The sequence below is a fragment of the Taudactylus pleione genome, unplaced genomic scaffold (assembly GCF_031769625.1).
Source record: "Taudactylus pleione unplaced genomic scaffold, aTauple2 ptg000135l, whole genome shotgun sequence".
Taxonomy (NCBI): domain Eukaryota; kingdom Metazoa; phylum Chordata; class Amphibia; order Anura; family Myobatrachidae; genus Taudactylus; species Taudactylus pleione.
The window spans coordinates 508,446-523,047 of NW_028284537.1; the positions used below are offsets into that span (position 1 = coordinate 508,446).

The 14,602-nt window shown below is 45.8% G+C and overlaps 1 protein-coding gene across 11 annotated transcripts in view; it reads right to left on the reverse strand.

Annotated features, from left to right (window-relative positions):
- MITF (melanocyte inducing transcription factor) overlaps positions 1-14,602 on the reverse strand; it is a 281,278-nt gene that overhangs the window by 133,842 nt on the left and 132,834 nt on the right. The window contains exon 1 of one of the 11 annotated variants that reach the window (XM_088473363.1): positions 9,858-9,903. The exons of the other annotated variants lie outside the window; for them this stretch is intronic. Within the exon in view, the coding sequence (XP_088329489.1) occupies positions 9,858-9,901 (44 nt within the window). The 5' untranslated portion in view covers positions 9,902-9,903. Of the gene's footprint in view, positions 1-9,857; positions 9,904-14,602 lie in introns of those variants that run through there. 11 annotated transcript variants of the gene reach the window in all.

Genomic DNA, 14,602 nt, shown 5'->3' on the forward strand with positions numbered 1-14,602 from the left:
ATTTGTGCCCACGATGTGCCGTTGTAAGAGCACTGGAAAGCCAGCAAGGGCACCCAGATCGCACACAGTTCACCCCCGTAAGCTGTTTCAAAAATGAACAGTCTCAGGGCTTCCCAGGGCCTGACTGGGGCTAACAATCAGCCCTATCTTTCATTACTTGCGCACGTCTTCGAGCTGCTCCTTCACTATGCGACTGTCTGACATGACATCATGGCATTATATTTAACTGAAGTGATATAATGTATCCACAGTAAATCAGGCTTGCCTACCCTCCCGATTTGGCCGGGAGCCTCCTGATTTTCGGGTGCTGCTCCCGGCCCCCCGGAAAGGCAGGCAAGCCTCCTGGAAGCTTGCGACCCTCCCGACCTCCCCCCTGAAAAAAACGGAAACCCCCGCAGCGGGGGGCCCGGTGACGCGATTCGCGCAGAATCGCGTCATCGTGGCCCCGCCCCCTGCTTCACAATGCTGAAAATTGTGAAGTCACGATGACGCGATCGTGCGTCCCCGCCCCGGTCCCCGCCCCCAGTGTGCCACCAAATGGCCGCTCCGCCCCCAATGGCCGGCCCCGCCCCCTGCTATTAGCCGACAATCAGCTCCCTCCCGGAAGGCTGGAGCTGATTGTCGGCAAGTATGCAGTAAATGTGCTGTATTTATATGTGCATGTTTGCCTACTCTCCGGCAATGTTCTGGGAGAATCACAAATTTCAGTGACTCCTTCCAGCTGAGAAGGCCAACCTCACACATCCTGGCCCGCTTTCTCCTGCAAAGGACAAATCATGTCATTGTGGAGGGAGAGGGGGCCATGATGACACAAATAGCTCTGTCAATATGGCCTACCCAGGTAGACCTACATATCTTACTGGTCAGTCTTATAGATTCATAACACACTTACACGATGGGTCAGTCAGGAGACCGGTCTGCTGACCGAGTGGCCAATTGGCAAGCTATACACACTTACCAATCGGCCGCTCGATATGTCTGGCCTGACATCACAACTAGGCGGGCATTTAAAATCCCCCCCCCCCTCTAGTTGATTTGCCTGCCCAATTTTGATGTCAGTGGCGGTGGTCCCTGCATCCAGTGTATGGGTGGTCGGCAAGTCGATCAAACGAACAACATATATTGGCAAGTGTGTTCCCACTTTAGTTAAAATAAATAATTAAAGGGAAAAAAACAGAAATATGAAACATAGGCATCAGAACAGGGGGGCAAGGGGACGGCACAGCCCCTGCACTGCACGGAGGAGGAGGAATTGTAATGTGCGGTCTTTAAGTTCAAAGACCGCACATTACGCACATTACACCTCTTCCTTCACCCCGCCCTTTACAAGCACCTGTAGTATGTCATTAAGCTGATTGAGCAACTACCATATTTTTTACCTCTTCCTTCATGCAGTGCAGGGGCTGTGGGCTGCTATAATGTGCACAACCCCTGCCTACACCTCCCCGATGTTCCTGCCCTCCCCTTCTTCTGTGGTGCCGGCCTCCTCCTCCTTCGTGCTACCGACCAGCAACAGATAAGTTGGAGGGAGAGGGAGAGGGGTGAGGCTAGGGGGTGCACTACAATGAAATAATCTTTTGCCCCCCCCCCCTAACATAAAATAATTGTGACGCCCCTTTATGAAAGAGAAAATAAAGACGAACACAAATGAAATAATAGTAAATGAATAGTGCAAAAATGAGGAAAACATGGATGAGATGTATGGACCCAACTCATCACTGTTCAGTAACTGTGGAACTCAGGCAGTGGCGTTTCTAGTGAGGAGGGGGCCCGTGTGCAGTCTCCGTCACGGGCCCCCTCCTCTCCGTTCGGCAGCCGGAAGCGCTCTGAGCTGTGCTCGGCAAGCGCTGGAGTTATAAACTCTGGGCACTAGAGTGTGTCCAGAGTCTATAGCACATGCACAGGTCACCGGGAATATGGCCATGGCGGCCATTATCCCTGTACTGCACATGCGCAAACGACAGGAAAATGGCTGCTGCTGCAATTTTCCAGACGTTTTTGCAGCACCAGAGCCCCCGCTCCAACGTGGGATTCCGGAGAGGTAAGTATATTATGGGTGCAGGGTGTGCGGCGCAGGGCCCTCCCAGACCCAGGGGCTCGTGTGCCCCGCACACCCTGCACCCATTATAGATACGCCCCTGAACCCTGGGTAGATTGGGCATTGTCCACCAGATGCCTTGTGTAGCAAATAAAACAGCTTCTCTATAGAAAATGTGACACAGAAAACCCCAAGCTCACACAGAAGCCCATACACGGACAGAGAAACTGCACCTGCCAAAGGGCTGTTGCAAGTTTCTATGGTGCGACCGATGGTGGTATCTAAGGACGCACCAATCGGCATTACTGCGTGTATGGACGCTGCAAATGGACGTCAGTCCTTCGGATGCATAGACGCACACAAGGGATGGACTGTAACATCATCTGCATAAAGTCGCACACGGCGCACCAACATTAGACACACAGGTAATAGGGGGCGTGGCCTAATCGCGGGGGGAGTGGCCACGCCCCCTTCCCGAAAAAAAAAAGATATGCAGCGCGGCGCGCTGGGAAGGGGGGCGCTCTGTTCCCCCTCAGCCCGGCGCAAAGCCAGGGGGGGCGCGATCAGTGTGATCGCTCCCCCCCACAGGCATAGGAGACTGCTGTGGCTGCTGCGCAGCAGCCACAGCAGTCTCCACTGCAGCTCAGCACATGCTGTGTGCTGGGCTGCGGTGAGGGAGAGGGAGCGGCGCCCTTCCGGGGCCCCCATCGGGCTCCTCAGGAAGCCCGGGCCCCGTAATCTGTACCCGCTCCCCCCCCTCTCGGCGCCCCTGTAGACACATATGCAGGATGCTTCTGCGTCCACCTCTGAATGAGCCCCTAAGGGCCTGAGGCAGAACTGCACGCAAGTCTGTTTTGTGGACGATCTTTAGCACTGCGAGGGGGGCTGAGCAAGCATGCGCAACTAAGAGCAACTACGGGCGATTTAGTCAGGTCCCTGTTTCTGTTTGCAATGCAACATTTTTTTGTTTGAACGAGCCCTATCGATGATATTATACATGATTTGTTCAGGAGCCATTTGCTTTTAATTTGAGCTTTATGTGTAGTATGTATGGGTGTATCTATCTCATATCTATCTAACTATCTATCTATCTAGTATCTATCTATATCTCATATCTATCTATTTATCTATCTCATAGCTATCTATCTATCTATCTATCTATCTATCTATCTATCTATCTATCTATCTCTCTCTCTCTCTCTCTCTATCTATCTATCTATCTCATAACTGTCTAACTATCTATCTAATATCTATCTAGCTATCTCATATCTATCTATCTATCTATCTATCTATTTCATAGCTATCTATCTATCTATCTATCTATCTATCTATCTATCTATCTATCTATCTCGTCTATCTCTCATGTCTATCTATCTCATATCTATCTATCTCATATCTGTCTATCTATCTATCTATCTATCTATCTATCTATCTATCTATCAATCTCATATCTATCTATCTATCTATCTATCTATCTCTATCTATATCTATCTATCACATATCTATCCATCTATCTATCTCATATCTATCTATCTAATATCTCATATCTATCTATCTATCTCATATCTTTATATCTCATATCTATCTATCTATCTATCTATCTATCTATCTATCTATCTATATATCTGTCTGTCTATCTATCTCATAAATATCTATCTAATATCTCATATCTATCTATCTATCTCATATCTATCTATCTATCTATCTCATATCTATCTGTCTGTCTGTCTATCTATCTCATAAATATCTATCTAATATCTATCTATCTATCTATCTATCTATCTATCTATCTATCTATCTATCTATCTATCTCATATCTATCTCATATCTATCTATCTATCTATCTCATATCTATCTATCTATCTATCTATCTATCTATCTATCTATCTATCTATCTATCTATCTAACTATCTAACTCATATCTATCTATCTATCTCATATCTATCTATCTCATATCTATCTATCTATCTATCTATCTATCTATCTATCTATCTATCTATCTATCCATGTATACATTGCTGAATTCTGACATGACAGCTGCCAGAATTTTCATACCTAATAAAACTCCACTTTGATGTGTTGAACAATTCTGCTAGAAGCTTTTGCTTTGCTGGCACAAGGCATAATAAAGTGAAACGATTATAAATGACAAACAGATGTAGGAACTGGTTCTGCCCATCTGACAAACTGTTTAACACGTACAGTACCAGCAGGCACAAAATAACATTTGAAACAGTTCCAGACCTATTCTACGAAAACCCAGTTTATCCCAGTTAAGTTCCAGCTACTTGCTTACGCCTGGCACAATGAACTCTCACACCCCTCACACACCTCCCCTACACGTGACACGCACACCTTCCAAACACGTCACACACATCTTTGTCTTACATGTGACAAATATCCTTCCCTACGTGTGACGAATCTTGTGCCCTAACCTCGCACATTCCTCCTGTCTCAGAGCCACCTTCTGCTCTCCATCTCTTTTCTCCCGAATACATTTGTTCATTAATAGTAACTTGTACACGTGAGATCTATGATAGACTATTTCCTTAACCGGGGACAAAGCTGCGTCTGTGACTGCTTGGACATGCAGAGATTTACTGCGGAACGCTTCCAAAGTTCAGCTGTACAAAAAAAACTTCCGCCTGACTAATATAACTGTTCGGTGTCTTGAGAGAAGGGTCACTAATGAAGGCTGTATATATCTCGCTGCTGCATACATGGCGCTAGTATTTCCTAAAACAAATGTTTACATGGTATATATATATAATATACCTGACTACTCACTGGCTCCGGCAGCGTAAAAAACACCGGCCATCCTGAGGAACCTGAGGGCTGCTGAGATGACCGATGTTCACGCAGAGCGATCCGATGTTGAGTCTTTGGACACAGCCCTCGGATCTGCGATGGCGACAACTGGCGTCTTTATACACTAGACGCCTCCTACGGCTGCTGTAGCTGTAGCAAGAGTGTACTTCCATGAATCAGTCTCACGGTTTACGATGAGAGCTTTGTGGTCAGTAGTACAATAGACTCCTCTTATAGCATACAGTGTACTTGCCTACTTATTTATCAACTGGAGACAGTGTCGGACTGGGGCATGAAGGGCCCATCGGGGAAAGGCATTGGTAGGGGCCCATGTTTAAAGGGTGTGGCCAGCCTCCAGAGGGGTGTGGCCAGCCACCACAGAGACTTGGCTAACCATTACAGAGGACATAGGCTGCTGACAACATGGATACTACCGTGCATGGTCTGTTCATCCATGTTCCTGCTCTACCAGGTAAATTACTCTGTAATAGAGCAACAATATATAAAACAAGTGCACTGTCTGAAATCTAACATTAGAAGAGAAGATGGGGCCCTCAGGCAATGGGGCCCACCGGGGATTTCCCCTGTACCCCTGTGCGCCAGTCCGACCCTGACTGGAGAAAAGCCCAATCTCCCGCCAAAACACTGCAGCCAATCAATCACTGGAGCGGGACATCACTGAGGCACAGTGCCCAATGCAGATCACCGAAGGTTTGGTATACGGGGCCTGATTCAGCGATGTACGCTAACCCGATGGTTAGCGCATAAGTCCGATTGTTAGAGGACTGCGCATGCGCCGGATGTGTACTGCGCATGTGCAGCGCTCCCATCTGCAAGTCCGCTCGCAGGGCCTCCCAGGCACATCCTAATTGAGAGAAGGCGGAGTGGGGGCGTGTCAGGCAGTGTTCCCGATGGTGGCGATGGTTGCCATGGTGATCCCAGGCTGAGACCTTGGTCGTTTCCTATAGACACCTCCTGCTGCATTTGCAATTTAGATGGATGAAATTGCACAGACGCTTGTGTGCTACTCTGCAATTCCGTCCATATCTGAATCGGGCTCTCAGCTACTAAGATACATGTCCCAGCATGCACTTTGTGTATTTTGCCATAATCCAACAACCACTGCCGTGCCAGACATAGAAAGGGTTTTCCACCTACAGTTAACTTGAATAGGTGTAGATTTATAAATGCCCGCCTGTGGCTTTTTTTTAACGTGTTCATTTTTCCAAATTCCTTGGGTGCTTTTCAGACATGTATTTATATCATCAGGCAGATTTTTTTTTGTTTGTTTTTTTTTTTGACCAGTATTCACTATGAAACGAACACCACGTTTTGTCACAGCACAGATTTACAATTCAAGCGGCATTTAAAGTGTCCTGCCCAATCGGCTAAGTGCACCTCGGGCTGGACAGACCATGGAACCAAATAGCTGCTAATGTTAAACAGTTGTACTTGCGCTAGCACTTTGGGGGGAATTTCTGTTAGCCCCCATAGAATAGCTAGTTTGAGGGGGGGAGGGCCCACTTGAATATCAAAGTAACGTTGCTCCAATACCCATGTCATCACTATTACATCACTCATGAATGGACCTAGATGTTTTCTAAATGCTGCGGCAACAAGGTAATCATGAAATATATAAAAAAATAAATAAAGGATTTTAGATAAAATGCCAAAATATAAATAGTGCTACCTGCGTCATCCTTAATATGAGCTTAAATATAAATAAGTCCTTTTAGAGTGTGAGACCTTTAGAAAAATAAGCTACCCCCTCTAGGATTCACCTAACAGGTGTAAAATCGACAGGGAGGGAGTGCAAATAGAGCAGTACTGTGCCCACCATATGGCTCCTGGGAATATACGGAGGTCCAAGTGACCACCCAATCAGACAAGCTTCTTACCACCCATTGTAAGCGCACTGGCTGTGGCATCTGACATTATATTTATATATATTCCTGCGGGATGTAGTTAGCAGACCAGCGGCCAGGATGCCGCCGGTCTAAATATCGACGCCTATCTTAAACCCAACCCCGGAATCCAGAAGGACGCCATCCCGAACGAGGTAAGTCCGGGGCATCTTAGCTGTTAGCCGTGGGAGGGGGGGGGGGGGAGTGTTAGGTTTAGGCAGCGTAACGGGGTTAGGTTTTGGGGGGGTTAGGGTTAGCACCACTGGGGGGGGGGTTAGGGTAAGGGACTAAGGGGAGAGGGTTAGGTTTGGCAAGAAGGGGAGGCATTGCATACCGATTTCATTCCTGCAGACATATTTGACAGTCACATGGGCTATAGCAAAACCATTATATACAGTAGGTCAATCACACAGTGAGAGATCAATCAGCATGTAAACCAGGGCCTGTGTGCCACTTATGATTGCAGAATGTTACGTTTGGAAGCATACAGGTGCGTACAAATATCAGCTATGGGGTCTATTTACTAAGAAGTGTTAGGAGACAGAGTGAAAAGTGATAAGGTGCCAGCCAATCAGCTCCTAACTGCCATCTCACAGGCTGTGTTTGAAAAATGACAGTTGGGAGCTGATTGGCTGGCACCTTATCACTTTCTTAGCACTTTTCACTCTGTCTCCTAACACTGCTTAATAAATAGACCCCTATGTGATAATAAAAGGAGTACGACTAGACATAATAACAGAGCAGAAAGAGAACATGGGGGCAATTCAGCTTAGGACGGAATTGCAAAGCTGCACGCAGGCAGCTTTGCAATTCCATCCTTGCCCCTGCTGCATTTGTGATCCCAGCATTGCGACCAAGGTCACAGGCTGAGATCACCACCATGGACGGCACCGGGCCACCAGCCAGCTTAGCCTTAGCTTACTCAGGCTGGCCAACTTGCGAGGCCCGGAAACTGCGTCCGTGGACGCAGCCCCTGGCCTTGCCACTCCCGGAAAATGGGGCTCCCCGCACCGCCCCTTAAATGCCTCTGCCTGTCATTCAGGAAGAGGTATAGCAAGGGCTGTGTGCGATCACGCAGGACCTGTTCTGCACATTCGCAGAATGGGTGCTGCGCAGATTTGCGATAATCGTGAATATGCTTTCAGCATTACACTTACATGCACTGCTGAGTAAAGCCCCAGTCTTCCTTACCAGATTATATTGCTTGATTCCATTATTCTTACATGACAGATGTGTTCTCATGCACTGTGGCTTCAGACGCGCCAAACAGCCCAACTCAACGCACAAGGTCACGGGCCGAGAATCTTTTTTACTCAAAATGTGCGTATATTCGCACAAATAAAACTGGAAGCGACAAAACTCCTCTGTCAGAATACACTGATCCATCTGATGTGCGACCTCTGCTTGCGGATGAGTAATCTGCATAGGAAGTGCTGCGACGCGGTGGCCGCGGCTTTTTCGCACACCAATTTCCGCTGTGCTTCACCTGCGACTTCGCAGCCCGGCGCCTCTAGTACACAGTGAGTGGTGTTTTGCAGCATCTGCGATGCAAATTAGATGTAAAAAATTTAAAGAAAAGGACAGCACGCCGCACCTCTCGGAGTGGCTCACTAGTGCCGCGCGTCTCGCGCCTTATGGTGTATTGAGGTTGGGTGTATCGTGTACGAGGACACATCTGTACATTATTATTCACTGCACTGCTTATGAAAGTAAAGGTATGTACAGGATTGCTGGTCTTACACAAATGAAAGTATAGATATACTGTATGCAAATATGATTCCTCATCCCTGTCAGACTTCCCCCACTATGGCGGCCAGCACAGGAACACGTCCATTCATTTACAACACATGAAGCAATCACTGGGGTGACACGTAGAAAAGTCTGTGCTTTCCACAACTCTTCCTTCTTCCCTGCGGCAGTCGCCATAATCATTTATCCAGCAGGAGCCATGCACAGAATCACAGCCTGAGGGCATGCAGAGATCAGTATATACTAGCATCGGTGCCTCCACCTGGCAGGCCAAGAGTTAACCTGTACAATGCACTATAATGATTCTGTCACCTCTGGAAACCATAAGCACCACCATTCTACATCCATTTGTTTGCAAGAAAAAAAAAATAATATATGAACCCTTGTTATACCAAGTCTGAAGTACCCTGCTATTCTCTACTTTGCATATGGTATATGGTTAACCCATATAAAATTATTTTGATCACGTAGGGTATACAAATGACAGGGGAAGAGTTACGTGGCACAACCCTATTAATCATGCAGTGCCAAGGGCAAAGGATTAACACTGCGCATGATATTCCTGTATATGATAGCTCTGGCTGGTAAGGGGTTAACCTGTGTAATAGCACACTAACACAATGCAGGGTCCCTCTGACAGTCATATGGTTAGTCTGTGTTAGGGAGATGGTTAGCCCATCCATTGAGTTACTCTGTGGCAGGGAAATGGTTAACCCTTCATTGGGTTACTCTGTGGCAGGGAGATGGTTAACCCGTTATTGTGTTACTCTGTGGCAGGGAGATGGTTAACCCATCATAGGGTTACTCTGTGGCAGGGAAATGGTTATCCCATCATAATGTTACTCTGTGGCAGGGAGATGGTTATCCCATTATAGAACTAATTTGTGGCAGGGAGATGATTAATCCATCATAGGGTTAATCTGTGGCAAGGAGATGGTTCCTACTGTATGTGGTAGGGATATGATTAACTCATCATAGTGTTACTCTGTGGCAAGGAAATGTTTAACCCCTTATAGGGATAGATTGTGACATGGTGGTTAACCCATCTAAGGTTCACTGTGTGGCAGGGATGTGGTTAACACATCATATGGTTACTTTGTGGCAGGGAGATTGTTAACCCATGATGGAGTTACACTGTGGCAGGGAGGTGGTTAACCATCCTAGGTGGAATAAGTGGCAGGGAGATGGTTAACCCATGATGGGGTTACACTGTGGCAGGGAGGTGGTTAAGCCACGCAGTGCACACTGTCCCATCAGCACCCAGGCTATACATGCAGCACTGTAATAACCTCAGCCATACCTGGCACAGCTGCCCCCTCTAGGCTAAGCCCCTGCAGTGAGATGCCATCATTACTTACTGGTAGAAGCAGGGCTGAAACATCTGTACTCCAATTGTCTCCATTGTCCCCCAATAGATCGGTTTCTTTCCTTAAAGGTGTCCTGAGAACCCTTAGAGGCCAGTGAAAGTCAAATGAAGTTCTGCCTGTGCCTTTGTCATTGTGGGAGGCTCCTTATTACACCTAGGCAACTCCAATCCAGATAAAGCTGTGTGCCTGGCCAGTGCCCTGCCTGCTGCCTGTTACCGACCTGCTCTATCCAGCAGCTACCTGGGGCTGAGGACAACCTTGTGTGCAGTGTAGTAATGCCAAGGGCAGGAGCTCCTTCAGTGGGAGGACATGCATCTCTGCAGCCCAGAGGGCACAGATACTGACAGCAAAAGTGCCCAGCTAGGCATAACCCCCTTGGAAAGGCAACTCCCTGATATTGTTCTGGTTTTTTTTGTTGGTTTTTTTTTATAGGTTTTTTTTTGTCATACCTACTAATAATATAGATAATATAATACTCCAGGGGGTATATTTACTAAAGTGCTGGGTTTTAGAAGTGTAGTTGTTGCCCATAGCAACCAATCAGATTCTAGCTATTATCTTCTAGAAGATGCTAGATAACTGTTAAGTAGAATCTGATTGGTTGCTATGGACAACATCTCCATTTCTAAAAACCTGCACTTTAGTAAATATACCCCCAAGAGTGAGGTTATTTTGGTTTAATTGCATGGTGCAAAGATGCATTTTGCATTGCACACAGTAAACAGGACATGCAAGGGCTGGAGTTCACATCTATATGAATTATAAGGGATGGCCATCGACCATCGATTATTCAAATTCATCGATGGTTTATGGCCGATGTCTAATAGTTTTAACACCAATGACAGAGAGCCAATGGTTCTTTGCCATTGATGTACAAGTAGCAGCCGATACTGTTTTTAAAAATTCTGGACGGGACATAGCTTAGCCCCACCCCGGTACCCGCTAAGCCCCACCCCCTTTTTGATTGGCCCGCGGTGGCCATCGAGGAGTACAAACCATCAATAGTTCACCATAGATAGTTTGTGTGCCATCGATGGTAAATACCAATGGACCCATCGATGGCAATCATCGATGGACTCCCTCCCGATGGCCATCCCTATGAATTACACACACACTGGAGCCAGGCATAAGCCGATATTACATCAGATGCGGTGGAGAACCTGGACTGTACAGGAAACATGCATGAGGATGAGGTTGGAATGAGCAGTATATTGTGAGGGAAATATCAGTATGAATTAATGAGGGGTGTAGTGTGATAATATTGTGTGCTCAGTGGTGACATTCACACTTGTGCAAGGCAACCACCTCCCAAATCACAATGGTCGTGCACATCAGGATGCACAGATGGACCCAAAGCGCGATGGGTGCTATAAAAATTAATAATACTTGCAGCATTTTACACGCATGTCTTTTAATACAAATACCTCTTATTTTTCAGAACAATATGCTTCTAGGTTGTTTTATTAGCTCATTGTAGTGATGCCATTTAGCGGTAAATTTACTAAGAATAGTGTTTGTTCGAAATTGCAATCTCGGGTGTGTTCGGCCATTTTTACAACTCGCAAATTTACTAAAGGCAAACTCGGGTGAGAAATCATGAATCTCACTGTTAAACTCGGGTGAGAACACAAATAGAAAGAAATTTACCATCGGCCAAACTCTCAAGTACTTTTCATAGCCAGGAATACAACTCGGGAATTTACAAAGAATCGTGATTATAATCACGGGTGTAATTTTAGCAAACGGACCTAAATAGAAGTTTTAATTAGACTACCTCCTGAGCTGCGAGTTTGGCAGAAACATACATAGATCAGTGTGATCTGTGTATGTTTCTGCCTCTAATTTCTCTCTAAAGTGTTCATTTAAAAAAATTATGTAGGGTTCCCCCCCCCCCAAAAAAAAAGCATAACCAGCCCCGGGATCCTGAGACAGTTTTGGTTCTAAAAATACAGGGGGGAAATATGTTGGGTTCCCCCATATTTTATGAACCAGCACTGGGCCCCCCCCCAAAAAAAAAACAAGACAACTGCTGAAACCCCTATGACCGCCGGCTAGCATTTCACAATCCTCCTCAAAGGCGTTTACTACAAATCGTTATGCAGAAGAGAAAACAAATCAGTGCGAACGGACGAGCTGTCAGTGTAATCTAGTCAGAACTGTATTAAGCTAATTATGAATGTAAGTTAATAATTAGTACTTCTAAACGCCATCCAAACTACATATCAGTTTCACTTGTACATTTCCAGATTACTGCCATCAGAAACTCCTGTATTACTGTACTTCATTCATGTTTGCTGTTCTTCTGTCTCAAGGAGCCCCAGGATTTGGACTATGGCTGCCAAATATCAGTAAATTTACTTACAGTGAGTAAAATAAATTGTAGCAATCAGTAACAAATAAAGGGACACAGAAGAGAACAAGATATCTCCCTATACCAGAGGTTCCCAAACGCTGTCCTCAAGTCACCCCAACAGTTCAGGTTTTATACATGGTTGAGCACAGGTGGTTACATCAAATTCACTGAGACACTAATTAAGTCACTTGTGGTCAAACATGGATATCCTTAAACCTAGACTGTAAGGTTGCCTTGAGGACCAAGTTTAGGAACCTCTGCCTTATACAATGCCAATGTTACTGAAACAAATACATGTCCACAACAGGTGCGGCCTCTATGGCCATGCCAGGGGAGCTTGGTTCTTTCCTCCTCAAAGGCACACGCGCCCCTCCTCCTGAGCTGTGGGTGCAAACGCGGGACGCACGGCTTCAGGAGACCACAGTAGGCCGCCCAAGAGGCTATAGCGGCTGAGATGGGTCACCACCTAAATTTTACTATAGATACCGGCGATTCAGTTTACCACCAGTGAAACTAGATATTGCAATTCCTGGATCAGCAAAGGGTTAAGGCTTATTTCTGAATCATAACCTCCTTTCTCCTTAGGATCTAGAACATTCATTTTTTTGATACTTTTCATAATTACATAGAAAACGTCAGCAAAAATGTTGTCCATATATACATTTTTTATAAAGTTGTGAGAATGTTTTGTAAAAAAAAAAATTGGTTTTAGTTTTTCTTTTTTTTTTTTTTTTTTTAACTTTAAGCAATTTAGCCCAGGCTATTGCAGGTGGTGGACAATTGGAAATCAGGAGCAAACTGTTATCACAGTGTGAACAGGAGCCTGGTTGACAGACAAACTGCACACAGCACCACATTGCACTATTCACATTCTCAACCCCTTTTGCTGAACGTCTGTGCTGTACAGTATGCTGTAAGGGTGAGGAAGTGGGAGCATGGCGCCTCCTGTTGGCAGGTCTTCTGCCATCACTCTTAAGAGGTCTAATAACAGAGGAAGATTAGATTACAGTGTTTTTGCTTGGGTTACAGCTGTAAACAGACAAATACACACACTCCAGCAAGATTGTAGACACAAATAAACAAAAGGAACCACAAAAATAGCATTTCACGCAACGTCATCTAGAATAACTATTCCCTTTAAGGTGAGGCTAGAGATTGTAATGTAAAAAACTGAACTTTGTATGAAAAATACATCATACAGTACATTCTCAGTACAGTATATTTGAGTACTTGCCACCTAGGATATTTCCCCCTGTGATTTTTTTTTTTTTTAGTAAATTCAGGAGGCGATTTATCAAAGGTTGGAGAGAGATAAAGGACCAGCCAATCAGCTGCTAACTGTCATTTTACAGCCTGTTTGACAAATGACAGGAGCTGATTGGTTGGTACTTGATATCTCGACACAATTTGACAAATCTGCCCCCCAGTCCTGGACCAAATACAGGTTCGGTATAGAGATGTGCGGAAAACGAACACACCCGAACTTTGGGGTTCCGAGTTGAATAGAGTCCCAGAGTGTATCACTTCTGGGGTTCCGAGTCCCGTCTTGGGTCTGTAGTAAATTTGTAACTCTGATTTTAAAACCAAGTCTCGGGTTTTGGATTGCATGTAAACAGGTCCAAATGACATGGTTTTAGCTGATTTTATCAATTTTAAAGAAATCCAAAACCGAATCCAAACCAAAACACTTGAGGGTGGTTTTGCTAAAAGCAATCCGCACATCTCTAGTTTGGGACTTCTCTCCCCAACTGATCTGTCCTAGGTAAAGTGCAGCAGTGGCTCCTGCCCTGTTACCCGAGGGGGGCTGATGCTAGCTGGTCTGGCCGGCCGGGTTCTTGTCGCCTGCGTAGACGGGAGGACCGGCGATCAGGCAGACGAGAGGACCGGCGCATGAGCGGTGGTGGCGCCACGCATGCGCATAACACTGGCATCTGGGGGCTGAACTGACTGCAGCCTCGAGAAGCCGTGTAGGGCTGCCCGGACTGGCAGTTCCAGTGGGAGGAAACACCTGTCCTGTGCGTGACTGGCAGGTGGCCCTTCAATGAGAAGTCACCTCCAGTCACAGTGTAACCAGTGCTGTCACGGACTGCACTGGCTCACCGAAGTGGTTGACTTAACTGGGGGGTCTGCAGGCCTAGGTAAACTCCGCCACTGGTAAAATGCATTCCCCTGCCTGCTCCCTCTCACTATACAACTCTATTTAAATACATGCAAACATTCAGTCCCATTCAGACAAACATGCCCATATTCCCACATTAATCTGAATATGTTTATTATCAATTGAGGAACATTAATTCAGAAAATTATGCATTTACTTGGAGGGTTTACTTATGAGATTTGCATTCATTTAAGGGACTGTATAATAATTTGCATAAAGGGTGAA